The sequence below is a fragment of the Gopherus evgoodei genome, chromosome 3 (genome assembly GCF_007399415.2).
Source record: "Gopherus evgoodei ecotype Sinaloan lineage chromosome 3, rGopEvg1_v1.p, whole genome shotgun sequence".
Taxonomy (NCBI): Eukaryota; Metazoa; Chordata; order Testudines; family Testudinidae; genus Gopherus; species Gopherus evgoodei.
In genome coordinates, this window is record NC_044324.1 from 125465553 (window position 1) to 125492713 (window position 27161).

Sequence of the window (27161 nt, forward strand, 5' to 3'; positions counted from 1 at the left end):
TCATCTTTACCCCGATGCCAGATGGTTTCTTTAGAGCATAGAAGTTTTTCCTTTCGAATGATTCAGTCCTCCTGCACTGTTGATGCAGTTTCTATCCTCTGACATCATCTGGGAGTTATTTAACCAAACAGGTCTGCAAGGCTTTTATAAATGTCAGACCAAATCTTCCTCACCAAACTTATTCAAGTAGTTCTATTAGCTTCAACGGAACTTCCCACATGAATCAGGGAAGCAAGATTTGTCCTGTCATTAACTGTATCACAAACATTAAGTGCAATGATTTGCTTATTCTCAGATCCAGAAACTAGCTATACAAAATGTATAACTGTCTTTCCCCCAACCCCTAGAGAAATGTACATGCAACAACTATGCACTTATTCAGGACTGATTATAGGGAAAATATCATAAGCTTCCAATGAAAGGAACATTTTTGCATAATTTATTTCTCTATAGCTTGATATGACGTAACCATCCTTTTAAAAATAAGAATAGCAAAATCAGACTAAAAAAGAAAAAATATTGCCTATGTAAACAAACTTCCTAAATATTTTTTACTTATTTCTTCCCTGAACTGAAATTTTTTTAAACGAATTTGGATATTTATTTTGTATACCTTCATATCACTTTCTTAACAGAAGAAAAAAGGAGAAGAGTAAAAGCCTTTTAAATGGTGACAGTTGATCACTGAGGCAGAAGGAGAAGAGTGTTCAAAGATTAAACGATTCTGAAGATAGAATTTTGTCTTTCAACACCTCAAGAGAGGGACACAAGCTAAATCCATTAAAAAAATCTTTACAGCTCATTCAGTTCTAATAATATTGTATTATTCTCACCATTTGTGCTTTTTGCTTGCTGCATCTGCCTCATTTTAGAGGATAATTCTTATTTCTACTGAATTTCACTTTTTTCTTCTATTAGTATAGTCCTACTGTTTGTGTTCACTATTACATATGTGAATATTTAAATCCTCCTCCTTCCACCAAAAAAGAATACACTTAATTTTATGAAAAATATGTGTTAAAAAAATGGGACCTAAATTAAATTGACAGTGATCCTTTAACATTCCACAGACAACACAAGTTTTATACTTTACCTCAGTTTCTGACACCAGTGGCTGGTTAGCTCTGGATGGCTGTTTGGTCCTTGGTGCCTTCGGTGGTCTCTTAGTTGGCAGAATACTTTGTTTTGGCAGTATTTTACCAGCTGATACAACTGAATAAAATCTTGTTGGCATTTTCATAAACTTTCTAACACTACTTAGTCCATGCTTGTAGTTCACAGTCCTTAGAGCATCCTCCCTGAATGGAGGATAAACTTCTCCAACCTGGTAATTCACAATCTTTGCTTCTGACATTTGCCAATTCTTGAGTTGTTCACGCAGATTTGTCAAGCAACAGGTAGCAGTTTCAGGAGTGCACAAGTTCAAGACTTTGTTTGGTGCTAGAGTTCTGAATGATGCCCTGACAACATCATTGCTTAGTTTTAACACTGGATGCCTAGGTTTATGAAGGCCTTGGCACTCACATATTTTCATTAACACATGGGAACATCTAGCCAGGAATCCCAGCAGTTTTACTGTCATTGCTTCACTCTGAACTGCATAAAAAAAAAATAAATTAAAAGATCAACTCTTGGAAATAAATCACATTATGTTCAGTTGTATTTAAAGAGAAGAGTCTATCAATACTCCTCTTGCATTGTATATAAAAAAATACTGATGGTTCTGAACACTTTTCCCTCATGTTTGATATTCTTCCTGAATAAGGTCAAAATGCATTTCTTGCCCAGCATCCGCAAAAGACAGGAAAAAATAATGCAATGATTGAAAGTGCCTGCCTGTCAGGTAGCTTAACAGTTAGAGTCTCAAACCCTTACTCACATCAAGTAACACCTTATCAAGGGAGTAGACCCCATTAGCTTCAACTCACAGATTAAGATGCTCACATTGACTAGGACAATAAACTATACAGACCTCATAGTCTGAGCACTGATCTCTAATATTTACATTAGTTAGTGAACACTTGCTAAAAAAAGGTCACCTACAATACACGCATGTTGCCTGACAATACCAATTTCCCTGTCTCACAAACAGCCCAACACAGATACAAGTGTTGTGGTTATTTATCTATCATACAGAATCCCATAAGAAACTGATACCAATTAGGTCAGTAAGGCCTCGATCCTGCAAGTTATTGCAGAAGACTGCTTGAATTCCACCCCATTGATTTGACAGGAGTTTGACATTGTCCAGTAACTAGATAGCACTAACCATAATAAGATCAGTAATGCTAGAATGAGAGTGAGTTCCTGGAGATTTTGGACCACATCATGTATGCCAATATGAATAAGCTGCCAGAGGGTACCAAAGGTGGTAGATTTAACATGCTGCTAACACCTCATGGAGCACATTCCATTTATAAACAGTTATGCAACTCTAAATCTTTTCCCCACCTGCTTTTAATTACTTGGAACGTTTGCCTGAAAATACAGGATCAGTTTTCAGACAAATAACCCGAGTAATAAAAAGCAGAGACAGAAACACAGCAAGTTTTATTTTATGAAAAAATTGCCTTTTTGGAGAACAATTTTTGAAAAACTTCCTGCATAGAGGCATCTTCAGTGGGTCTTTAGGCTTCTTACTAGGAGAAGGTAGGCTTTTCCCTCATAGGGACATAATGCACAATGAAATTAAAACTGCACTTGCTTAGGGGTTGTTCTTTTGTTTTTTTTTTAATATGCTAAGTTTTTCAAGAATGACAGCATTCTTAATGAAATATACGAATTAAAATTACAGTATACCTAACAAGAACCCAATTCCCAATCATCCAACATGTATTTGAAATAATATTTTAACTTGTCATGTTCTTGTGCATGAAGAATGTACAAAAACACACACTGTAACAAGACCCCAATTCTGAATGGAGCATCTAGGTGCTAACATAATACAAATAATAATTACAAACAAAAACATGACCACACAAAGTTAAATCCATCTAGGGGGTAACTCCACAAACTTAATAAATCAGAATGATTTTTTACTCAATAGTTTTAAAACAAAAAACTTGCCATGACCCGGTTTAAGATTCACCAAAAAGGTCAGAGCTGATGTCAAATTTATAGGAGCAAATGAAAATAGTATAAAATCATGTCCTGATTCCTCCTTTAAGAAATAATCAGGACAATTAGTGCACTGCAGCTTACCTAACAACTGGGAGAAATGTCTATGGGTTGTTTTCTAATGTCTTTACAGATTCCAGAATGCTGCTAGCACTATATAAGTAATGCATACAAATAAGTGATCAGTCAATTGCAGTTTCAGCTGCAAATGCAGCAGGAGACCACATGTGGTAAGTAGGATTATCAAAATCTGTGAATGGATCATGGGTTCCAGTTTCTTCCACATGAGCCCTTTAAATATTACGTACTAATCATAACCGATTCTTGCACCAGCATTCTGCACTTAGGCCTTATCTCCATTAAGCATTTTCAGAAATTCTTCCACTATTTGTCTATAGCACTGCTGTTCTACCAGTACTTGCAATGGTGGGAACGTTAATGTAGACTGGATGCAGACAGCAGAGGTTAAAATGCACTACTGCTCTTCCATTACCAGCACTGCTGAAGCTCCAGTGACCAACTGTGCAAGAATTACTGAAAATATTCAGTGGAGGCACAGCCTGTACCCCAGTCCTTTAAAAACATATGTGAGTTCAGTAGGACTACTCCCAAAGTTAAACATGTTTCTAGGTATTTGCAGACTTGTGGGATGGGGGGCTTACTCATGTGTTGTGGCAGAATAAGAGTGTCAGTGGACCATTTGTGTGTAGCTGAATTGTACTATAGGCAGGATATAACTAGGGGCAGAGACCTAAATGAACTGAGAGGGAGAGAGGAAGTTTCAATCAGTTCTTAGGTTCTGACTAATGGAAGAAGACACAGTAGGCACCCCCTCCCCAAAGGACAGAGCTCTTTTCTCAAGAAAGAGGGACTCAGTGTACGTCTACATAAGCATTGCAGCAGAGACTCTTGCTGCAGTAACAGAAGGGGTTTTCTGTCAACAAAGGCAATCCACCTCTCCAAGAGGCAACAGCTCGGTTGATGGAAGAATACTTCCACTGACCTACTATATCTAGAGTGGGGGTTAGGTTGGCTCTACCACACCATAGAGGACTTAAAATTTTTCACAGCCCTGAGCAACTTAGTTAGGTCGACCTACATTTGAGGTGCAGAGAAGGCCTCAGTGATTCAACTTGATTCCTGAGGTCCTGTCTATACTGGCAAGTTTCTGCACAGTAAAGCAGCTTTCTGCACTTTAACTCCCAAGATTTACACACTGCCAAGCCACTTAGTGTGCAAAAACTGTGTGGTTGTAGTGCTCTAAAAAAAAAACCCACCCCAACAAGAGGTGTAGAGCTTTCTGCGACGGGGCTACAGCACTGTGGTGCCAGTATAAACACTGTGGTTGATTACAGTGCTGTGTTTGGCCAATAGGAGGTGTCACACAATGCCTGTTCTCGCCTCTCTTTGAACTCTACTGCCCTGCCCTCAGGTGACCGTCATCCCCACCCCATAAATTCCTTTGGAATTTTGAAAGTCCCCTTCCTGTTCACTCGGTGATTCATGCAGTGGTCTCAGCGCATCTTTCCAGGTGGAACATGCCTGCTCCACACACCAGGCGATCTCCCACTTGGAGCAATACCAAGCTGCTGGACCTCATCGGCATTTGGGTTGAGAAGGCTGCCCAGTCCCAGCTGCACTCCAGCCGTAGGAATTATGATACCTACAGACAAATTTCACAATGCATGACAGAAAGGGGCCATGACCACGACACACTGCAGTGCAGGGTCAAAGTGAAGGAGCTACAGAACGCCTACCACAAGGCACAGGAGGCAAACTGCCGCTCAGGTGCTGGGTGCACGAGCTGCCGGCTCTACAAAGAGCTGTACGTGATACTCAGCGGTGACCCCACCTTCACTGTGAAGATTTGATTTTGGGAATCACTGAAGCAAGGAGCTGGGGGCAGGAGGGTTGCAAAAAGCAGGCTTGTCTCCCACTGCATGCATAGTCTGAGAGGACGAATAGGCTGTTGAGTGACTCTCTCACTTCACGGGAATCTCCCTCAGAGATCTTCAGGAAACTGTTGTGGAAATACTGGGCGATCCTCTGTTGCAGGTTCTTCGGCAGAGCTGCTTTGTTTCTTGTCCCATTAACAGTAACTTTCCTGTGCCACTATGCCATCATGGGGGGTGGAAGGGACCATTGCTGCACACAGGCGAGCTGCATAAGGGCCAGGGCAGAAGCCGCAATCTTGGAGAAGACCCTCCCTTGATTCCCTGATCACCTCCACAGTGAGATATTTTCCATAATGATCACATCCTGTGGAAAGTGTGGAGACAGGAATGATTATCAGGTCCCCCCAAGGAGCCACTTGCCCAGTGTACAGTAGGGTCCAGAAAGAGTGATTTACCCTGCTCCTGCAGCTACTCGGCATTTGGGGGGTTTTGTGGCTCATGTGTGCTTGCCTGGCATCAGCCAGTTAGTGACAGGTGTGAGAGTACTGGCTGTGTTTTAAATCACTGAATCAGTGTTCTGTGTGTTGCAAACAATACTGCTTCTGTAAAATGTTGTTTAAACTTCACAGAGATGACCGTGGGAGCCCAGCCTCCCTCTTTGTTATCGGCGGCTGAATGGCTGCGTAGAATTAGAAAGCAGCCAAAAACTAAGGTGGACTTTCTCCATGAGGTTATGATGCACTCTGCTGCCGAGAAACAGGAATTGAAGGAGTGGTGGGATAGCGAGAAGAGGGACTGAAAGGAGAAGGCGGTATGCCAGAGTGAAGCCACGGAATGGCTCTTAAAGATTATGGAGCACCAAGCAGACACATCCAGGTGATACTAGCTCTTCAAACCAAGCAGCTCCACGCACACCGTCCCCTGCAGCCGCTGTCACAAAACTCTTTCCTACGCGCCCCCCAGACACTGCCAACACACTCTTATCAACCTCCTGGCTCCAGTCTGTACTCGCAGCATTCCACTCCTCCGTCCTCACAGTCCAGCACTGCGGACTCCCACTACCCATTGCACTCAACACCCATTCCTCTCCAAGTTCACCCTGCTGAAGTACAGTACCCGCCACATTGTACTCCAAAGAAGGTTGGATATGATCCCTGGACAAACACAAATCTTTAGCTGTCCTGGGAACCCTCCTCCTCCTCCTGGGACCTTCCCTTCTCCTATCCCCGTCACTGCTGTTTTTTTTTTTGTTTGATTCTCTCCTCTGGTTGTTGTCTTTTAATAAAAGAATTGTGTTGGGTTGAAAGCAATCTTTATTCTATTAATTGAAAGCAAAATGAGCCATGCAAAGCAACATACAATTATGTTAAACCCACATATTGAATCATGTGCACCAATCACCTCTTAGCATTACAAGCACTGCAATCCCACGCATAGCAACAATATTAGTGGCTCAGCTTCAAATTGCTGCCTCAAGGCATCCCTTATCCTTATGGCCCCACACTGTGCCCTTCTAATAGCCCTGGTCTCTGGCTGTTCAAACTTGCCTCGAAGTGTTGCAGTCCAGACCTGAGTGAAGCTTTCACCCTTCCCTTCACAAATATTATGGAGCATACAGCACACATCTATAAGCATAGAAATATTGTCATTGGCCAGGTCCAGCTTCCCATAGAGGTAGCACCTGTGGTTCTTTAAATGGCCAAAACCACACTCAACAGTCATTCTGCACTTGTTGAACTGCTTCTTGCTGCTGTCAAGTTATCCCATGTATAGCTTCATAAGCCATGGCATTAAGGGGTAGGCGGGATCTCCCAGGGTCACAATGAGCATTTTGATTTCTCCTACAATGATCTTCTGGTCTGGGAAGAAAGTCTCTGCTTGTTCCTGAACACACCAGTGTTCCAAAAGATGCATGCGTCATGCACCTTTCCAGACCAACCTGCATTAATGTCTGTGAAATGAGCAGGGTGGTCTAAAAGTGCCTGGAGAACCATTGAGAAATACCCCATGCGATTACTGTACTCGGTGACTAGGTGGTCTGGTAACAGAATTGGAATATGCGTGCCATCGATCGCCCCTCTGCAGTTAGGGAAGCCCATTTGTGCTCAGCCATCTACAATGTCACACATGTTGCCCAGAGTCATGGTCTTTCGAAGCAGGATGCGATTAATAGCCCTGTATGCTTCCGTCAACATGAGTCCAACGGTAGACTTTCCCACTCTGAACTGATTAACAACCGATTGGTGGCAGTCTGGAGTAGCCAGCTTCCATAGTGCAATCACCACATGTTTCTCTAATGGCAGGGCAGCTCTCATTCTTGTGTCTTTATACCGCAGGGCTGCAGCGAGCTCATCACACAGTCCCAAGAATGTGGCTGTCTTCATCCAAAAGTTCTGCAGCCAGGGTGGATAAAAATCAATAATTAAAAAAAAAATTTTAATCAGATTTTTTCATTTAAATTGGATTTTTTTGATAAAATGCTTTTTGTGGAAAAAAATTATCTAAAGATACATTATAGATCAAAGGTATCTCATCATGGAACAGGGATTAAAAACTTTAATTCTGTAGTATGAAACAATATATCCATGGAATGTTTAAGAAAATTTTTGTAAATGAGTTCCAATAATTCATGGATAAGGGACTCGATCTTGCGAGGTTCCGGAGTCTTCTGTACAGATTATTTAGGTTAATATTTCTATCTACCCAATGGGACCCAGTGCTTAGCCTAGAAGATACCATTAGAGATGCTTCGTTTTGCAGTTCTCAAACTCGTCAAACCTTAACTGCTAAAGAAGAGGAGTTTGCTAGGACATGGACACCCAGCAATCATCCCTCCATAATGCCAATTATAATAAACTTCAGAGCTAAGGGTGAACCATTCAAAACATATATGTTTGCTGATGATGTTTTAAAGAAAGTCATACCAGTGAACTGGTGGAAGTCACTTAAGCACTTGGATTCTGAGACTGTTGAAGTGATAATCTCACTTTTAACAGCAGTAGCTTCTTCTGCCAGTGTAGAAAGAATATTTATTCCTTTGGACAAATTCATTCCAAATTGAGAAATCGTTTGGGACCTGAAAAAGCAGGAAAGTTTGTTTTTCTTTCTCAGATTATGAACAAACAGGAAAATGAAGGTGAAGACGACTGAGTTAGCTGCAGAAGCCAATATTTTAAGTTTCTCATGTTAACCTGGCTGATATAGCTGTAAACCTAATCTGAAAAGTTTTCAAAATAAATCACTTAAAAAATGTATAGTGTAAACCTTCTAAAAATGAAACCTACATCTATCTGAGTTGTGAAGAATATGTATTAAGGTTGTAACAACCAACAGGAATGCACTTTTATGTAGAAATCCATGATTTAATGGAGTCTTCCTGACTAGTGATTTAAATCAAATCCACCCTGTCTGTAGCCACTGCTCGTCATCCCAGACATGCACCACAATATGATCCCACTACTCAGTGCTTGTTTCCTAAGCCCAAAAGTGGCATTTCACTGTGGTCAGCAGCTCCGTGAATGTCACAGCTACTATGTGTGGCAAGATCAATGTTGCACTCCTCTTGCCTTTGTAGTTTAAAGAGTAACTCCAGCGCCACTCATGATGCGTTGGTCAGAGCAAGCAGCACACTGGTCAACAGTTTGGGATCCATTCCTGCAGCCCAAAGAGGCAGCGTATCACAAGCCATTGAAAGACAGCGCCAGATGCAGATAGAAACACAGCGACTGCTAGGATGCAAAGCAATGTATCACGGGGCACTTGGATAGGACCCAGGATGTCCCACGACCCCCTCCGGCTTCCCACAACTCTTAGCACCAGAAGAGAAAGAGGTGCTCTGTGGGATAGCTACCCACAGTGCACCATTCCAAATACCGCTGCAAGTGCCGCAATTGTGTGAACATGCTATTGTGCAAGCAGCTGACAGTGTGAACACACAACAGTGGTTTCCCGTCTGCGCTCTCTGAGCGGCGCTGTAACTGCCAGTGCTGTAACTCTGCCAGCAAAGACGCCCTGAACTGTGGCTTACAGCCCTAGTGGTTGTATTTGAGCACTGCTGTGATGTAGACGCAGCTGCGGACTCCTAACCTACCTCAGACGCCTGAAAGGGGAAGAGTCCCGTTGGGCAAGGCACGTGAAAGAGTTGTACTGAGACACTCCCCCCCCCGCCCATACATCAGTCAGGAACTGGGGCCTGTGCTTCTTACCAGCCTGCTGAACTGGCACAGCCCACAGCAGCCAGGCCTAGCACAGAAACGCACATGGTTTCCCCACTCCCTCCAGGCCTGAACACCCCCGGGGCCTCAGTTTCACCATCTATAAAATGGGGTGATGACACCGACTCCTCGATAGGGCGCCCCGTGAACTACAGGGCAGGAGCGCTGCTCCCCTTCATAAGGCCCAGCCCGCGGCGCTCAAGGGCCCGGCTCAGCACCTCCCCCCGAGCAGCCGTTGGCAGCCAACGGGGGCGTGCGGGCGCCTGGCGCCCTCCCCACACGGACAAGGCCTGACAGCCCCGCGCGGCTCTGTTCCCACGGAGCGGGGGTCGCGCCCTACCAGAGACCTGAGCTTCCGGGGGGAGGGGGCGGCTCGTCTCCCTGGCGCGCGGGGAACAGCAGCGCCAAACTGCCCGTCCCTACGCCCGGCTCCCGACCTTCGGTCCCCGCCTGACAATGCTCATTGAAGACACAACGAGGTGCGCTTGCGTCATTTCCGGGGCGGTGCCGCTGTGCTACTCCGCGGGGGGAAGATGGCGACGGTGCCGGTTTCGTTGGCGGGCCGCTTCCAGGGGTCCGTCACTGCTCGGCGGGCGGGTATCGCTGAACCGGGGCGGGGCACATCTCAGCTCATCCAGGAGCCGCGGGCGGGCGGGCGCACCTGGGAATGGGTGCTTGGGGGGCGAACCTGCCCTGGGGCAGAGCGCCGCGGCCGGGGAGGGCGGAAGGTCGAATCCTGCCCCGGGTCATGACTCCCCGCCAGTGACGGGTCCGCGGTGTAGGCGAAGAGCGCTGGGCCGGCGCACTAGCGGGACTCGGGGGCAGGCTCCTGTGGGGCAAGGCGCGGAGAGCCCGGTAACCGGAGAGTCCGAGATCCGCCTCCGTACGCAGGGACACAGCGCGGTCCGACAGCTTCGCTCGCTGTGCAGTGCCCTGGCCGTGAGGCCAGGCTGTCCTGGGCCCTTCTTACCCCAGCTCAGCTGGGGCGGCTGTCCTGGGTAATTCGCCCTTATCGCAGGTCTCCCTTCTACGCGAGCGCTGCGGGCATCCTTGTCAGCCCGCACTCCCTGCGTCCTAGAGGACACTGCAAACGCTGTTTTGGTAGCAGGGCAGAGACGTACAGACACGACAGTGGGAGTGAAACTGCTTCTCTGGCCAGACCTTGAGCTCTCTCCCTGCCGCCCCCCCCCGTTGGTGCAGTGACGTTGCGGGCTCCAGCGTCGGTTCGTCTCCATGCATTCAGTAGCCATGGAGGTATTCCTCTAGCTGGATGGTTCGTACTAGGGTTATGATGGTATTTAGTCTCTCAGCTTTGTCAGCCTGTCATCTCTCTGTATTATTGACATTTAGTAAATGGAGGTGCCTACTAATGACTAAAATTGACTTAAAATATTGCTTCAATTCTTACCTTTCTCTAAAGGTAGGTAGCTTATTGAGGTGAAATTTCACACAGGGTTAATTCTTACGCCCTTTGAGTTTTTCCCTGGTAGCTTTGGTTTGGTTTGGTTTTTAATAGGAAGTCTCTGAAATTGGGTTCTGGCAAAAAAAAATTGCGGGGGGAAGTTTTGCCTTTTTGTTATTGACCAATATCTCTTCAGAATATTGTCTGGCTACAAAAAAATTGGTAGAGAAGTGTGTATTCTGAGTAGATCTGGTGTAATGAGTGGTTTAAAAAAAAGACTGGATTTAGGGTTATTAGTTATTACTAAAAGTATATACACTGCATATGCTGGCGTAATGGTTCAGTGGAATCAGGGACATATGAAATCTTCCTTACCAGGAGCTACAGATTTTTATCCTACAGCAGCACAGAGAGGCTTATGCAGTATGACACAGACCATGCATGACAACCTTAATTTTGTCCTGCCATGACAGAAGGCTGGGCAGTCTCCCTTTAGCAATCCTTCTGCATCTAACCCTTTACCTTGTACCTGATATCCATAACTAATAGTATTGGAGGAAGAGGTGAAGGAGGAGGAAATCTGGCAAAGGTTATGTGCAGAAACAAGGAGGAGGGCAGAGTTGAGGTTGCAGTGCATGGTCAGTGTTGTTTGATATTTGTGGTGGTGACGAAGTGTGAGTGAAGGAACAGAGGCTATGTACTTTAACATACCCTAACTTTTCCCTGATATTGTGAGTTTGGGTCAGGTATGTTGTGGGGTTAGCAGTCCTGATTGCTTAACAGTGAATTTTTGTGTGTATTAAAATAACCATATGTATAGGATTGCATATCGCCCTATCAGTGTATATACATTATAGCACTAGCTTGACAGGATTATACTATCATCTGAAAAGGTGACACAAGTAATGCCTGTCAATTTGCCTCCTTGACAAAGCTTCTTTACCAGAATTGGAAAAACACTTCATGGGATGAGAACAAGAGCTATGGGAAGATGACAGTGTTATTTTGTGGCAGCTTTTGAGTTTTTGAAATTTGTTTTTGTTCCTCGTTGGAACAACACCACCAAAATAATCCTTTTGAATTATTTTAGAAAAACAGGATTGTCAAGGGGAGTCTGCCTGCACGTCAATTTCTCTACAACTTGGTGGTTAAAACACTGGTCTGGAATGTGGGAGACTTGGGTTCAGGTCCCCGCTCTGCCTCATTCAGAGCCAAGGTTTTTCATCCCTCAACCCAACTAGAGTCTCCTTCCAGACCCCAAAACCTTCCCAACAGAAATTTAGTAGAAACAATACGTCTTCATGAAACGTTTTAATTTTGACAAAACATAGTTTGCTGAATTGAAGTTTAAGTAAAAATGTTCTGACTTAGTTATAGTGAGTGCTTTAACGCATGTCATTTTGTTTAACTTATGGCCTTTCTTCAAATCTGGTTTTTATTCATCCAGGTAAATTGTTTTAGGAACTGGGTATGTTGTAACATAAATGGAAGTGTAGGATTAGTCTGAGGTTACTTTGCTTTTATTAGCTGGGTCAATAAGATACAAGGTTAAAACAGTGTACATTTCTTCTAATGAGCCATTTGGGCACTTGAAGCTGCCTTGTTTGATTTCAGCATCTAATAACTGAGTATTCTCAGTGAAAGGGTGTTTTACACTGGAATTCACTGGTCTGCCGGGGTGGAAAGTATTTCCTTAGTTCATTAGGATATGGGGAAATGAAAAATGAATTTTTCACATTTGCTAACTCCTCCCTCTAACGTGAAAAGCAGCTAGCAAAACAGAAATTACTGCATTTTATATACTATCCTTAAATATGATAGATTGCACTTGAAAATAAAGTAATGAATAAATAGGGAAAAGGTATTCAATCTGTTTGTGTTAATGAAAGTAAGTAATGTACTGCTGTGATTCTTTTCTTGTTAGGTCTTTTGCATATTTTACAATTAAGGATAGGTTGCCTCAAATCCTAACTAAGGTTATTGATACTTTGCACCGACATAAAAATGAATTCTTTGAAGAACATGGAGAGGTAAGAGTACTGTTGTTTCATACTATTTTTCTCATACAGAAACCTCTTAGAGATCTCTTTTCTCTGCTTTATTTTTATTCCTGTTTTCCTCATGTTGTCTTCCCTCTTAATTTTTCTCATGTGGCCCCTCTTTTTTTCCCAATCCGAGTTGTCTTTTTCCTCTCCTTTCCTGGTTATTTCTTATATGTTACGTCTGACTTTTATTAATGTTTTTTCTTGTCTTTCTGGCTCCTGAAACTTCCTCAGTTTTCTCTGTTCTTTGGTTAGATGGCGGTATGTGGCATATCCATCCTGGCCCTTGCGGGGATGGCAAAGTTTAGGCTGCTGTTTTCATAGACTTGTAGACTTTAATGTCGGAAGAGACCATCATGATTATTTAGTCTGATCTCCTGCACTCTGCAGTCTACAGAACCTCAACTGCCCACTACTGTAGTAGATCCCTAACAGTTCTCCCCAGTGAACCAGGCATTTTGTTGAACATAATGGAGTATGAGCAAAAGGTTCTGTCTCAACATAGAATCAAATACCTTTCATGGCATATGGGGGTTCTTCTAGCTTGGAAGGTGTGAAACTGAAGTGAATGTCAGATGTAGAACAAAAGCTTCACTGAGCATCACTTAGACTTAGACTTTTTTGTCTCTGTTCAAGTGCAAGAGCCCAAGAGTCTGATATTTATTTGATTTTTAAGAGTCAAAATTTATTTCCCTTTGCAGTAAAATTTATCTACCATAGAGTGTGTAGCTATACAGGAATTTATTTTTGGACTAGGGACACTTATTTTCCATTTTATTTCAGAAAGGCATTGAGGCAGAGAAGAACACTATATCCATCCTCTCTAAGTTAAGGAATGAGCTGCAAACGGACAAACCGTTGGTTCCCTTGGATGATAAACTCTGTGATGTTCCACTGTGGAATCAATACCTAGAATATCAACAAAATTTATTAGATGGAAATGAACAGCCAAGCTGGTTTCAGTCCCCTTGGTTATATGTGGAGTGTTACATGTACCGCCGGATTCATGAGGCACTAGTTCATAAGTAAGTATACACTCTAACGTGAGTTGTTATCCTTTGTATGCTCTTCTGATTCTTGTGCATCTGAGAGGCATAAAAAGGGAAGTAAGTGTAAAATGAAGCAATTCTGTTTTAAACGTTCACCATGTTTCCTTTTCTTTGCACAACTCCTTTCCCCCTCACCTCCATTCGCTCACTGTCTTTAGTCATTTTGTTTGTGCTGAAGACCTTGAAGTATATTAAATCAGTCACTTTTCTGCTCCAGTTCTTGTGATTCACTTTGCTGAGACATCTGAGCCTGAGTTTTCAGTTTCTTGCAAAGTAATTCAGGTTGAGTGTTTAAAAGTTACTGATGCTTACGAGAGGATTTAGTTTAAAATGCAGACCTTTCTTACAAATGTAGAACAGTAGTCCTAGCAGTGGAGTAAGTAGAACACTGAAAAAAAGTCTTAGCAACAATTTTCCCCGGTTAAGGTACTAATGAGACTTTGCTTCCTTTGCAACATACTAATTCAAACTCTGTTAACCTTCCCTTTAATTAAGTAATATATGAGGTTGAGCTAACATTTTCTGTGTGCCCTCTAAAAAATGTTAAACTGGCTGGTGTTTTTCATTTGGGAAAAAAGAGCCAATCCCGGCTCTCATTTGAAGTTAATGGCAAAACTCCCATTAATTTCAACAGGATTAGTAGCAGGCACTAAAAGATGAAAATATGTGTTGGCAGTAGAGTTAATTGTAATCACACATATTAATACATTTCTTACCTCTGATATCTTTGGGTAAAATTTTCAAGAGCCTAATTGAGTTAGGCCTCTTTGTCCCACTGACTTTCCGTGAGACTTAAGCACTTCTTAAAATTGTACCCTTTGTGTGGAAAAAGTTATTTATGTAAGCCACAATATTAAGAATTCAGTTCTCCAAAACAAAGCTTCACCCCATACACAAAACAAATAATGAAAGATCATGGTGCGAAAGAAGGCTTCTAAAATTTTCACTTATTCTATGTCACACAAAGATCTTTGTAAACTAAATTGGTAAATTGTTTTTAGTTTCCAAAATGAGGTAGGGAAAGAACACATTTTCCAAACCAGAAAACGTCAGTTTCAGTGTCAGTTGCACATTTGGGAATCCATTCATGGTATTTCCTGTTATTTTGAATTGTGAAGGGAACGCAACAAAAGTGAAGAATTCTTTTGTAATCTCTTAGGGAAAGTCAACAACATGAAGGGCTTTTTTGTTCATCAAATCAAAATCCCGGAGGATCTTTGACTTAAAACTTTGTGTGTGTGTGTGTGTGTGTGTGTGTGTGTGTGTGTGTGTGTGTGTGTGTGTGTGTGTGTGTGTGTGTGTGTGTGTGTGTGTGTGTGTGTGTGTGTGTGTGTATGGTATATTTGCCAAAAAAAGTGTATTTATCTTTTCCAATACATTAAAAAAACCTTTACATTTATAAAGTTTAACAGAATTATTATGCTAATTTTCAGAATGCCCAGATGAAAATTTTTCACAAGATCATTCCTTTCATAAAGGGTTTAGGTATGTCCATGTGAAAAGTTGCTACACAACCATAAATACAAATGTACTGAAAAAAAACTAGGCCAATTATTTAACCCTAGTTGGCTTGTCACCCTTCATCAATTTTTCTCTCATGGATTGAAAACCCTCAAGGGCAACCAAAGTGTGTATACAGTGCCCCATATAATGGAGGAAGAAGGGGCCCATCATGATTGAGACATTTGGCCACAACCATAATATATATGGTTGTTGTTGATAAATACCTGTATGTACTGCTTAAAATAAATGAGACAGAATATCATGCAAAGTAAGTGTTACTGGAGCTATGTAGGAGTCTGGCATGCCATATTACTCTAGAACCAGGGGTTGGCAACATTTCAGAAATGGTGTGCCGAGTTTCCATTTATTGACTCTAAGGTTTCGCTTGCCAGTAATACATTTTAATGTTTTTAGAAGGTCTCTTTCTATAAATCTATAATATATAACTAAACTATTGTTGAAGATGAAGTAAATAAGGCTTTTAAAATGTTTAAGAAGCTTCATTTAAAATTAAATTAAAATGCAGAGCCTTCCCCACCCCACTCCCTGGTGGCCAGGACCCAGGCAGTGTGTGCCACTGAAAATCAATTTGCACGCTGTCTTTGGCATGCCTGCCATAGGTTGCCTATCCCTGCTCTAGAATTTCAGATTAGGACCCCAAGTTTAACATTCATGTAAAAAAACCAAGTTGTATTTAACACTTTTGCTGCTGCTGTGAGAAAATGGAAAGCATATTAATACTTATATTTTTTCCCTTCTATTTTAGTCCTCCTCTTGACGACTATGATGTATTTAAAGAAGCAAAGGTTCAAAGCTTCTTTGAATCCCAACAAGCTATTATTGCCTTATGCACTTACTTGCAGGAACTTCTTAAAAACATTGAGGACCTAGATGAAAAACAACTTCAGGAAGAATTTTTTAGGCTGCTGCAGGTAAACTTGGCATTTCTTATTCACAGTTCCTACCTGTGGCAAGTTACAAAATTTGAGTTCTGCAAAACTTAAACTTTAAACTTAAAATTCTAGGCCTTATGTTTGCAAATATCCTATCATATGTTGACAGATGCAGTTTACTGCTGAGTCTACAGACATTTCTTGTGCCTCTGCTGCTAGCTAAAGATCTGAGCAGCAGAGTGAAACTAACAAGACTCTGGTTAGATATAGGGTTTTCCAATAAGACCACATGAGTAGCCATGTAATTGACAAGAATCATGTCAATTCCATGCTGCTGGTGGTCTATTACATGTTCCAAGCCCTGCTTATTCTTTTTCATGTACATCCAGTGTTGTCATCCCCAAGCATTCAAAAGTAATGAGTCAGGCTCCAAAAAGTCATGAGATTTGCTTAAGTCCTGATTAAAAAAAAAATAATGTTGTGGTGTTATTGTTTACAAATTCAGGCTTTTCTCTCTAACCATTAGGGGTAGAAACTTATTTATGTAACTGAAAGTTGAAGTTCTCATAAGTTCATTGCCGTGGGAGCTGAGGCTTTAGGAAAACGCCAAACACCATGAGACTTATGGTATGTCTACACTACAGGATTATTCCGATTTTACATAAACCGGTTTTGTAAAACAGATTATATAAAGTTGAATGCACACAGCCACACAAAGGACAATAATTCGGCAGTGTGTGTCCATGTGTCGAGGCTAGCATCGATTTCTGGAGCGTTGCACTGTGGGTAGCTATCCCGTAGCTATCCCATAGTTCCCGCAGTCTCCCCTGTCCATTGGAATTCTAGGTTGAGATCCCAATGCATGATGGTGCAAAAACAGTGTCATGGGTGATTCTGGGTAAATATTGTCACTCAATTCTTCCTCCGTGAAAGCAACGGCAGACAATCATTTTGCGCCCTTTTTCCCTGGATTGCCCTGGCAGATGCCATAGCATGGCAACCATGGAGCCTGTTTTGCCTTTTGTCACTGTCACCGTATGTGTACTGGATGCTGCTGACAGAGGTGGTACTGCAGTGCTACACAGCAGCATTCATTTGCCTTTGCAAGGTAGCAAAGATGGTTACCATCCCTATTGCACTGTCTGCCATTGTAATTTGGTGATGAGATGACGGTTTTCAATCATTTTGTACTGTTTGCAATTGGGAATTGGTGATGACGGTTATCAAGGATTTTGTACCTCTGCTACTGTCATGGGTGCTCCTGGCTGGCCTCGCTGAGGTCAGCCAGGGGCACATGGACAAAAATGGGAATGACTCCAAGGGTCATTCCCTTTGTTTTTTGTCTAAAAATAGTCAGTCCTGCCTGGAATATGGGGCAAGTGTACTAGAGAACCAGAGAGCACAGCCGCTCCATGTCAGAGCCCCCGAGAGCCTGCAGAAATTATGAGCTGCATGCCATTCATTCTAGGGGGTGCCCCTGCAACAACTCCACCTGTTGCTTCCCTCCTCCCCCAACCCTCCTGGGCTTCCGTGGCAGTGTCCCCCCCATTTGTGTGATGAAGTAATAAAGAATGCAGGAATAAGGAACACTGACTTTTTAGTGAGAGAAAATGAGGAGGAGGCACCCTCCAGCTGCTATGGTAGTCCAGGCAGTATAGAATCTTTTCTTTAGACATGAAAAGGGGAGGCTGATAGAGCTCAGCCTCCAGTTGCTATGATGATGGTTACCAGCCATTCTGTACCATCTGCCGGGGATGATCAGGAGTCATTCCCATTTTTACCCAGGTGCCCCTGGCCGACCTCACCGAGGCCAGCCAGGAGCACTCATAGGCTGATGATGACGATGGATAGCAGTCATATTGTACCGTCTGCCATCGGGAAGGGGATGCCGGTGTTCAGCACTGCAGCACCCTGTCTGCCAGCAGCATGCAGTAGACATAGGGTGACGTTGAAAAAGGCGAGAAACATTTTTTTCCCTTTTTCTTTCGGGGGGGAGGAGAGGGTGTAAATTGACGACATATACCCTGAAACACCCGGGAAAATGTTTTTGACCCTTCAGGCATTGGGAGCTCAGCCAAGAATGCAAATGCTTTTTGGGGACTGTGGGATAGCTGGAGTCCTCAGTCCCCCCTCCCTCCTTCCATGAGCGTCCATTTGATTCTTTGGCTTTCCGTTATGCTTGTCATGCAGCACTGTTGTGTGACCTCTGTCTATCATAGCCTGGAGATTTTTTCAAATGTTTTGTCATTTCATCTTCTGTAACAGAGCTCTGATAGAACAGATTTGTCTCCCCATACAGCGATCAGATCCAGTATCTCCCGTACAGTCCATGCTGGAGCTCTTTTTGGATTTGGGACTGCATCGCCACCTGTGCTGATCAGAGCTCCACGCTGGGCAAACAGGAAATGAAATTCAAAAGTTCGTGGGGCTTTTCCTGTCTACCTGGCCAGTGTATCCGAGTTCAGATTGCTTTCCAGACCGGTCACAATGGTGCACTGTGGGATACTGCCCAGAGGTCAATACCATCGATTTGCGGCCACACTAACCCTAATCTGATACGGCAATATCAGTTTCAGCGCTACTTCTCTCATCGGGGAGGAGTACAAAAACCGATTTAAAGAGCCCTTTATATTGATATAAAGGGCCTCGTTGTGTGGACAGGTGCAGGGTTAAATCGGTTTAACGCTGCTAAATTCGGTTTAAACGCGTAGTGTAGACCAGGCCTTAATAAAATCATAAGTTGGCAATGCTGCATACCTAGCTGTTTGTTGAGACTTCATAAAAGAGCATATTTTCATATTCTTGCAATATAGATCAACTTAACAAATTCCAGATAATCAAAATTCACTTATCCTCCCATTATTAGTCCTATGTGTACTCCTGCCAAGGCTTTTTGGAGTTGTGTATATAATATAAATTTCTTTAGCTCTGTCATTGTGTTTATACCAAACCTAGTCTGTTGTGAATCCAAGATAAAGATGGGAAAGAGGCTTGTATTTCCCCCTTCCAATTCATTTCTGGTGTCTCTTTGGAAGTGAAAAATATTATTTTGGTTTCTCTCCCAGAAATCATTCTGAACTCTTTATGTACAAAATGTTGAACTTTTAATAGGGAGTATGTATGTGGAGTCAGGTCCCACGGTCTCTGGAACAAAACAAAATACTACAGAATAATGAGATTTAGCAAAATGGACTTTTTTCTCCTCAGGTTTCATTGTGGGGGAATAAGTGTGACCTCTCCTTTTCAGCTGGTGAAGACAACTTTCAGAAAGCCAGTTCTCTAAAAGCACTGGACAACTTGAAAACTTTCATCTTAGTGGATGATACGGAAGACATTTGGTCACTGCTTATTAACAGCAAGAAAAGAAGAACGTCAAAAGATGTTACTAGAGTTGACATAGTCCTGGATAATGCTGGATATGAACTTATTACTGATCTAGTACTGGCTGACTTCCTGTTATCATCAAAGTTAGTTACTGAAATCCATTTCCATGGAAAGTGTATTCCATGGTATGTATCGGATACTACAAAGCAAGATTTTAACTGGACTGTTAAACAGCTGCAGTCTGCTAATAATAGGTGGATATCTAGGTGTGGGATGAACTGGGAGGGCAGTATTAAAAAAGGAGTTTTTGTTTACCATGATCACATGTTTTGGACTCTGCCGCATGAATTTTGTAGTATGGCTCAGGTTGCTACTGACTTGTACACTGAGCTGCAGAAGTCACATTTAATTATTTTTAAAGGTGATCTCAATTACAGGAAGCTAACTGGAGATAGAAAATGGGAGTTTACTGTTCCATTTCATCAAGCCTTAAACAAATTTCATCCTGCACCTCTCTGCAGCTTGAGAACACTAAAATCTGATGTTCAGGTTGGTCTGAAACCTGGACAAGGTGAGCAGTTTGTGACTTCTGAACCTGACTGGATGATATGTGGGAAATACGGAGTAGTTCAGTTTGATGCATCTTTGTGATTCAGGTGTGAGGTTCATAGTTTACCAAGGGATAGGTTTAATTTGCACTGTTTCAGAGAGCTGTGCTTTTGCTGTTCAGTTTTGGGCTCTTCGTTTACCTGTTTCTGGCAAGTAGCTTGTTACTACTGATTTACAAAAGCTAAAGATGTTGTGCAACAGTTTACAAACTTTCTTTTTAAGACTCAGATTATTAAATTTTATGATCTAAAATGTCAACAGGTGTTGCAGATGAACATTACTTCAGTTGTCCCTAAGAATACTTTATCTTTCAGTAAGTAAAGAGAATTAATGCTCAGTGGAAGATACAATTTACTTGTGGAACTGGTTCCACCTTCGCATGTATTTACTGTTCCAGTACTGTTTGACATTTTCAAGTGCCATATGTTGCATGGTACTTAGATTTGTGCATTCAAAAAAAAAATTAACTTCTGGGTCTTCTGCATCACTGCAGCAGAGGTCTTATTTTAAAGCTGTTTGATTTGTCTTTCACAAGGAGTATTTTACATAAATTGACAATGTTTTCTCATCTGTGTGGTCAATATGTGCAAATAGCTTTCAGAATGGCAAAAACTATTAAAAAGAACTAAGTGGGTGTAGTCAGCAGTGGGTTAAGGAAGGATCATTTGGGGTGAGACCGTGGTCCTGTAAAGAAGACTCAGATGCCCAACTGAGTCAGAGCACTAAGACACAAGTAAGTAGTGCCTGATAACTGCCTGCCAAGTGGGGTAGTCCCCCTCCCCTCCCACAACAAGTTCAGACTCTGAAGTTGGGAGTAAGAATCCATCTTTAAAGATGTGGAAAGAATTGTTTGAGACTGTGACAAGCCAGGGGTGTGATTTCCCCCGCCCCCCACTTGTGAGCACATGCTCAGTCTTGCTGTCACAGCCAAGCTGTGCCTTTACTGCTGCTACCCTGTGTGACTGCAACTACACTGCTGTTTATACTTGCGCTAGCACAATGAGAGCTAGCATGAGTATGTGTAAGTGAGCAGGGAAACCACACCCCTACTTCATTTAGATGTAGCCTGAATATGGTTGTGAGGGAGCAGATATCTTGGTAAACTCATTCAGGATTTATGCTTAATCCTTCTTTGTATTAGAGAGAGGGCACAGGTAACAGTATGTACAGTTAAAGTTGCCTGACTTTCCATTAATGATGCAACCCTTTTTTAGCTGCTTATAACACTGCAAGATATATCTGTTTCAGATGAAATTTCTGTGCTGGGTGTCCGCCTCCTGCTGAAAAAGAAAAAATTTTTTTTTGAAAGTTTCAGCAAAAATGTTTCAGCTGTTCTCAACAAGGTTAGGAGAAAATATTGAGCATTCTTAACCCAGCAGCCCTGCACTGGAGAAGGATTTTCCCATGAGTTCCTCCTCCCAGCAACCAAATGTTGGGAGCAGAAACTGAGCAGTGGTATTTTCTTTCCTATGCTATTGCAGTCCATGCAGTGAGGTGGTGGCAGTGGTCTTATTGTAATAGAGGGGTGAGAAGCTAGGCCTAGGGAAGGAATAGGGCAGGCGGTCTCAGGTGAGCTTGGTGTAGTGGGGGAGCTGCATGTATGGGAGGGGGGGAAGAGACCTGGGACAAGGACAGACTGAAAGGACAAGGGGAGAAGGGTCTGGTGCAGGGGCGGAGAAGTACGCACTGGGGTCTAACCATTATTGCACACACCCCTCAAAACGTAGACTAAATCCCAAATTCCTTTGTTGTCAGAAAATTGCAATGCAACCTGTCTTTCATCTCCCTCTAATAGAGAGTGCATACGCAGGGTGACAACCTACCACTGCTGTGAATTACTGTTAGCTCAAGCAGCAGATATCTGTGAGGTGGGTCTAAAGGTTCCTGCTCTGCTGATGACTGCTTGGGTCTCACTGTGAGCCCCATGTTGGAATTTTTTTTCCCAATTTGCTTTTTTTAAAGCGTAGGAGATTATAAATACAGAATCTTAGTGTTCTTTCTGTAGGTTTAAAAATGAAGTACTCAACAGCTAGGAAATACCAGGAAGAATTGTCCCATGGTTAGGGTGCCAGCTTGGTACTCAAGCCTCTGTTCTGTTGCCTGCTTTCACAGATTTTCTGGGTTACTGTGAGTATGTCACTTAAAGTGTGCCTCAGTTCCCCATCTGTATAATGGAGATAGCATTTCCCTACCTCACTGGGGTGCTATGAAGCACTCAGGTTCTGCAGTAATGGGGGCTATATAAGTGTGTCTTAACTGGAATTAAGCTTGCCTAGGCAACTGTCATTCTCTTCCCTACTCTTGAGCATATGTTTTGATAGTCTTTAATTACATGACATCCTGTATTTTTGCATGGTATCTATACCCCATTCAGTGCATACGATGGACATTGCTCACTTGAAGAGCAGCTAGTGGATTTCATTTGTTGTCATTATCCAGTATGTGACCCCTTGCTTTAATTACTGTACACTGTTCAAACCTTGCTCTGAATATAGAAGTATTAATCAGAGTGCTTCTCAAATATTAATGAATGTTTCAACCTCTGGAGTTAAGTGGTGGTATTCCCATTTTACAGATAGTCTCTTTGCCTCAGTTCCCTAAGGTAAAAACATACACTAACTTTGGGTGTACCATTTAAGATGCCTAGGGACTGACTCTTTCCAGAAAACTTAGTATTTTATACAACTTTTTATATTCAGAGCACATCTCCCATTTACTTCAGTTGCAGCTGTGAGTGTTTAGAACTTCTTCAGCCGGACCCCTGGGTATCTTATTGGCCACCTTGAAAATGATTAACACAGTGACCATCTTAAAAAGTTTGGTTTAGTGTCTTGCCCAGCATCACCCAGGAACTCTCTAGTAGAGACTCCAGTTCTCCAAGGAGCATTCCATCCTCCCTAAACCATGAAAATAGGCTCTCTCTTCCTGCATTCCCCTGCCTCATTCACTACACTCCTTCCAACTTCTGCAACAAATGAGGCAGGGATCCAACAGCTAAGAGCATCATTAGCTACACAACCAACACAACCACTGTTCATTCTCAGGACACATCCTGTACACTAAATGAGGAAGGGTGGAAATAATGGTATGTAATGTAATTAAATACACCATCATAATTTACACCCTAATGGAGGCCACAGTAAGGTTACACGGGCAACCTTAATTCTGGCACTTCCTAATTTGAGGGCTTAATTTTGCACCTTAACAATCATTTAAAATGGTTTTTATATATAATACTGAATACACAGTAGAACCTTATTGAATTGCTACTGGGCTTGCAGACTGACTATCCTCTCCTAAAAAACTAACAGTATTGTATCCCCTGCAAACATGTCATATAGACCCTACCTATTACAATAAGATACTTCATTAGAAAAATGTGCCTAGTTGTTAGGAGCAAAGTATATTGTGAAGTATTTTCCTAAATGTTTATTAATCTTTCCTTTGTAATACGTAACTTGCAGTATGCCTATGTCATTAGGGGGAAGCCTACTAATTCTTTTTATTAATGTAGGAACAAAATAGAATGAGGATATACTTTTAATATCTCTGTTTAAGGAAATGCTTCCTGCTCACTTACATTATATCTATATAATTTTTCTAACATTGATTGCATTATTATAATGATCTACAGCCCACAGGGGATTTCTAAACCAATTTCTTGGGCTTTTCCTTGTGTGCTATTTGAATTTTCATAACACCGAAGGGTATTTCTAATCAACTCCAAGATGATCACCAGAATACGGGCATTTCCATCCACCTTCTGAGCAAGTGTAGCTCTAACTCATACTTTTTGAATTTTGAACTACAATGGTGGCTCTTATCTATAATCATACAAACTCCAGGAAGATCATTTGTTGTACACACAGTTCGCAGCCTCTGAAAATCAGTAAGTCAACATTAATGTATAAAAAGTTGTAAACATATTTCTTAAGACAAATCAGGTATTAAAAACATGCAATACATTTATACACTTGAAACTCCAGTATGGGTTTCTTCAGTAAGAATGATTTATGCTGAACTGTAATTTCCCTTTCATCAAAATAGATATTGTTTTGTCAAACCTTAAAAAGAATCTTCAGATGACACCTAGCCTTTGAACACGAGAGTCTTACAATATATTTCCATTTGTTTTAAAATAGAAGTCTGTGTTCCTTCCATTTAATTATGAATATTTTTAATGGAAAAAGCAGACCTTTTTATAAGCACAGGATTAGAACTGCAGAAATCTTTCTTTTCAATTTATACTGGTGATTTATAGGCTTTTGTAATAAAACTTGATTTTAATGAAAGAAAAAGTAGATTTAGGGTGAGATCCATCCCAAATTTACCTTCAAGGTTTCCTCCAACAAATCCTGTCCCAGCTTAGTAAAACTTCCATATTTCTCTTATTTCAAGAATTGTTCTATATAAAATGTAGGACATGTAAAGATGTGGGCAGTCCCTTTGCACCCCAGTGTGGTGCTGTAGATATGCCCCATCTTAATTTCCCCTGATTTTGGTGGCAATAGGTTTCCATTTTAAAAGCCCAAGGCAAGGAGAAGACAACACAAAAGAACAAAATGGTATGTCCCTTCTTAAATGAAGCTTGTGGGCAGCAGCAATCGCAACAAATATTCATAAGTCCTCACCTCCAGACCAGACCTTGGTTGAGAGCTCTCACCTTAAAGCCCATAATACCAAGTCTCTGAGCCCTGGTCTACACTACCAACTTAGGTTCGTATAACTGTCATTCCACACTCATGAGCAATGCAGTTATACTGATATAACTCCCAGTGTATATAGTGCTATGTTGATAGGAGGTCCTTTGACATAGCTACTGCCCCTTAAGGAAGTGGAGTACCTGTGCTGATGGGAGAAGCTCTCCCAGAGACACAGGTAGCATCTTCATTACACGCTACAGCTGCACTGGTGTAACTACAGCCCTGTAAATATAGACAAGCCTTGAGTATCATAGGGCTGATCCTCTGGAGCCTGAGAGAAACCATCAGCCACTGCAGCATGCACAGGTTCTTCCCCTCCTCTTCCTGTTTATATATCCCAGGCATAAGTCAGGACTTCCTTGATTACACCCTAAGCTGTTCCAAATGTTGACTGCAGCCTGTCCCTTAAAGAGATAGTACACTCCCTCATAGGGCATAACCAAAAAAGAGAAGGGTTCCTAAATATATATATAAAACCAATTAGTCTCTGCCCAATAGCTTTTAATGTTAATTCATCTTGCAAGTTAAAATGTTTAAAAGATGTGGTGCAGTAGCCCTGAACCTCCTTCAACTGCATTTGTGCTAATGACTCTTCCAAATTATTATACCACATGCCAAATTTCTGTTATCATCTTAGCAACAGTGTTTCCCAAACTCAAAGGAGCTCTACGAACTTAAAGGAAGAGAAAAACAACTTAATATTTTCCCACTAAGCATAACTGAAGTCTCTCCCCAATAATTCTTTTAAATTATTCTTTTAAAACTAGTCTATTGCTGCCAACCTGAATAACTTATGGGTGTATATATGGTTGGAATTGAAACTGTTTCTTGCAAGTTCAGACAAACTTCCACTTATACTTAAACCACTTAACTCCTTGCTCCCTGACAAGTTGGAATCGTTCAGACAACAGAGAGAGAACCGTCACTCTAGTTTTCTGTGAGGATTACTATAAAATGTACTGATTTACAAAAACCAAATTGAATTTAAAATACCAGTTCCATTACAATAGAATTTTATTTATGTAGAGTATCTTCAGATTGAAGAACTTTTCTGTCTGCTGAATTTCTCACTTGCTCTCAAACTATAAAACAAAGGCTTAGGATGATGCTCACCTGACTGAAGAAGCTAAACTCAAAATTGCTTAAACTGAGTAGCAATTAAGAATGCAAAATAAAATATTAATACAAATAGCACAACTTAAGACTTGGTCAGAATACACATACAAAACCAATGTTGACATGGTATTTTAAGGGTCATTCTATTTCCATCTTTAAAATATGCACAACTGTTAATTTAAGCAATTTGGTTTTCTGTTATCAGAGCAAGTATTTTTTAAGATTTTGTTTTTCTGGAATTGGGACTTTTCATATGCTTTCAAGACATCTGGTTCACACTGGAAACTTAATTAGTTTTTCTAATCAGAAAAAAATGTTAAACTGCGAGTCTGGAAGTTTTGTTCTTGGGTCCAATTTCTTGTCCCTCCTTAGATAATAGCTTATTTGTGATAACCATGTTACATCTTGCATGGTGTAGAGAATATTTGTACAAAGAATATTATTGAAGAATTTGGATCAAAGCATTAAAAGTTGAGCTAGCCAAGTTGTAGACTGAATTATTAAGAAATATTTAAAACTTTATTGGGAACATAAAAATTGTGAAACCACATCAGTGGTCTGTCTAGCCCAGTGGTTCTTAAACTTTTGTATTAGTGACTCCTTTCACACAACAAGCCTCTGAGTATGACCCCCTTAATAAATTAAAAACGCTTAAATATTTAACACTATTATAAATGCTGGAGGCGAAACGGGGTTTGGGGTGGAGGCTGACAGCTCATGACTCCCCACGTAATAACTGCAATTCCCTTACTGGTCCCGACCCCCAATTTGAGAACCCCAGTCTAGCCCAATATTTTAGCCAATAGTATAGTAGAACCTCAGAGTTACAAACACCTCAGGAATGGAAGTTGTTCTTAACTTCTGAAATGTTTGTAACTGAACAAAATATTAGTGTTGTTCTTTCAAAAGTTTACACCTGAACATTGACTTAATACAGCTTTGAAACTTTACTATGCAGAAGAAAAATGCTACTTTTAACCATCTTAGTTTAAATGAAACAAGCACAAACAGTTTCCTTACCTTGTCAAATCTTTTTTTAAACTTTTCCTTTGTTTAGTAGTTTACATTTAACACAATACTGTAATACTTTTTTTTTGTCTCTGCTGCTGCCTGAATGCATACTTCCAGTTCCAAATGAGATGTGTTTGTAACTTTGGTGTTCATAACTCTGAGGTTCAACTGTAGCTAGTGCAAGATGTTTTACAGAAAAGGGTAAAAGCTTCCATAATGTGATTAAAGTGATAGCATATAGACCAAAGTTGATTACCTAGCAAATAAAAATGCATACTAAGCC

At 41.5% G+C, this 27161-nt stretch overlaps 2 protein-coding genes across 5 annotated transcripts in view; one reads left to right on the top strand and one right to left on the bottom strand.

Moving 5' to 3' along the window:
• RMND1 (required for meiotic nuclear division 1 homolog) overlaps nucleotides 1-9655 on the bottom strand; it is a 39376-nt gene extending 29721 nt beyond the window's left edge. Inside the window, exons 1-2 of one of the 2 annotated variants that reach the window (XM_030556588.1) lie at nucleotides 9567-9655; nucleotides 1094-1596 (exon numbers count right to left, since the gene is read on the bottom strand). In XM_030556588.1, the coding sequence (XP_030412448.1) occupies nucleotides 1094-1582 (489 nt within the window). In that variant the 5' untranslated portion in view covers nucleotides 1583-1596; nucleotides 9567-9655. Of the gene's footprint in view, nucleotides 1-1093; nucleotides 1597-7936; nucleotides 7970-9566 lie in introns of those variants that run through there. The other variant, XM_030556589.1, reaches the window with a different exon arrangement.
• A 57-nt stretch (nucleotides 9656-9712) lies between these two features.
• On the top strand, nucleotides 9713-26351 carry ARMT1 (acidic residue methyltransferase 1). 3 transcript variants are annotated; one of them, XM_030556591.1, is made up of 5 exons: nucleotides 9713-9800; nucleotides 12553-12658; nucleotides 13454-13695; nucleotides 15989-16154; nucleotides 19323-26351. In XM_030556591.1, the coding sequence occupies exons 1-5, from the start codon at nucleotides 9760-9762 to the stop codon at nucleotides 20088-20090; spliced, it is 1323 nt and encodes a 440-aa protein (XP_030412451.1). In that variant the 5' UTR covers nucleotides 9713-9759; the 3' UTR covers nucleotides 20091-26351. The 3 variants fall into 3 exon arrangements, with proteins under 3 accessions (XP_030412451.1, XP_030412452.1, XP_030412450.1); XM_030556592.1 differs by lacking the exon at nucleotides 9713-9800 and adding an exon at nucleotides 9843-10224; XM_030556590.1 differs by lacking the exon at nucleotides 9713-9800 and adding an exon at nucleotides 10503-10540.
• Nucleotides 26352-27161: the final 810 nt, after the last annotated feature.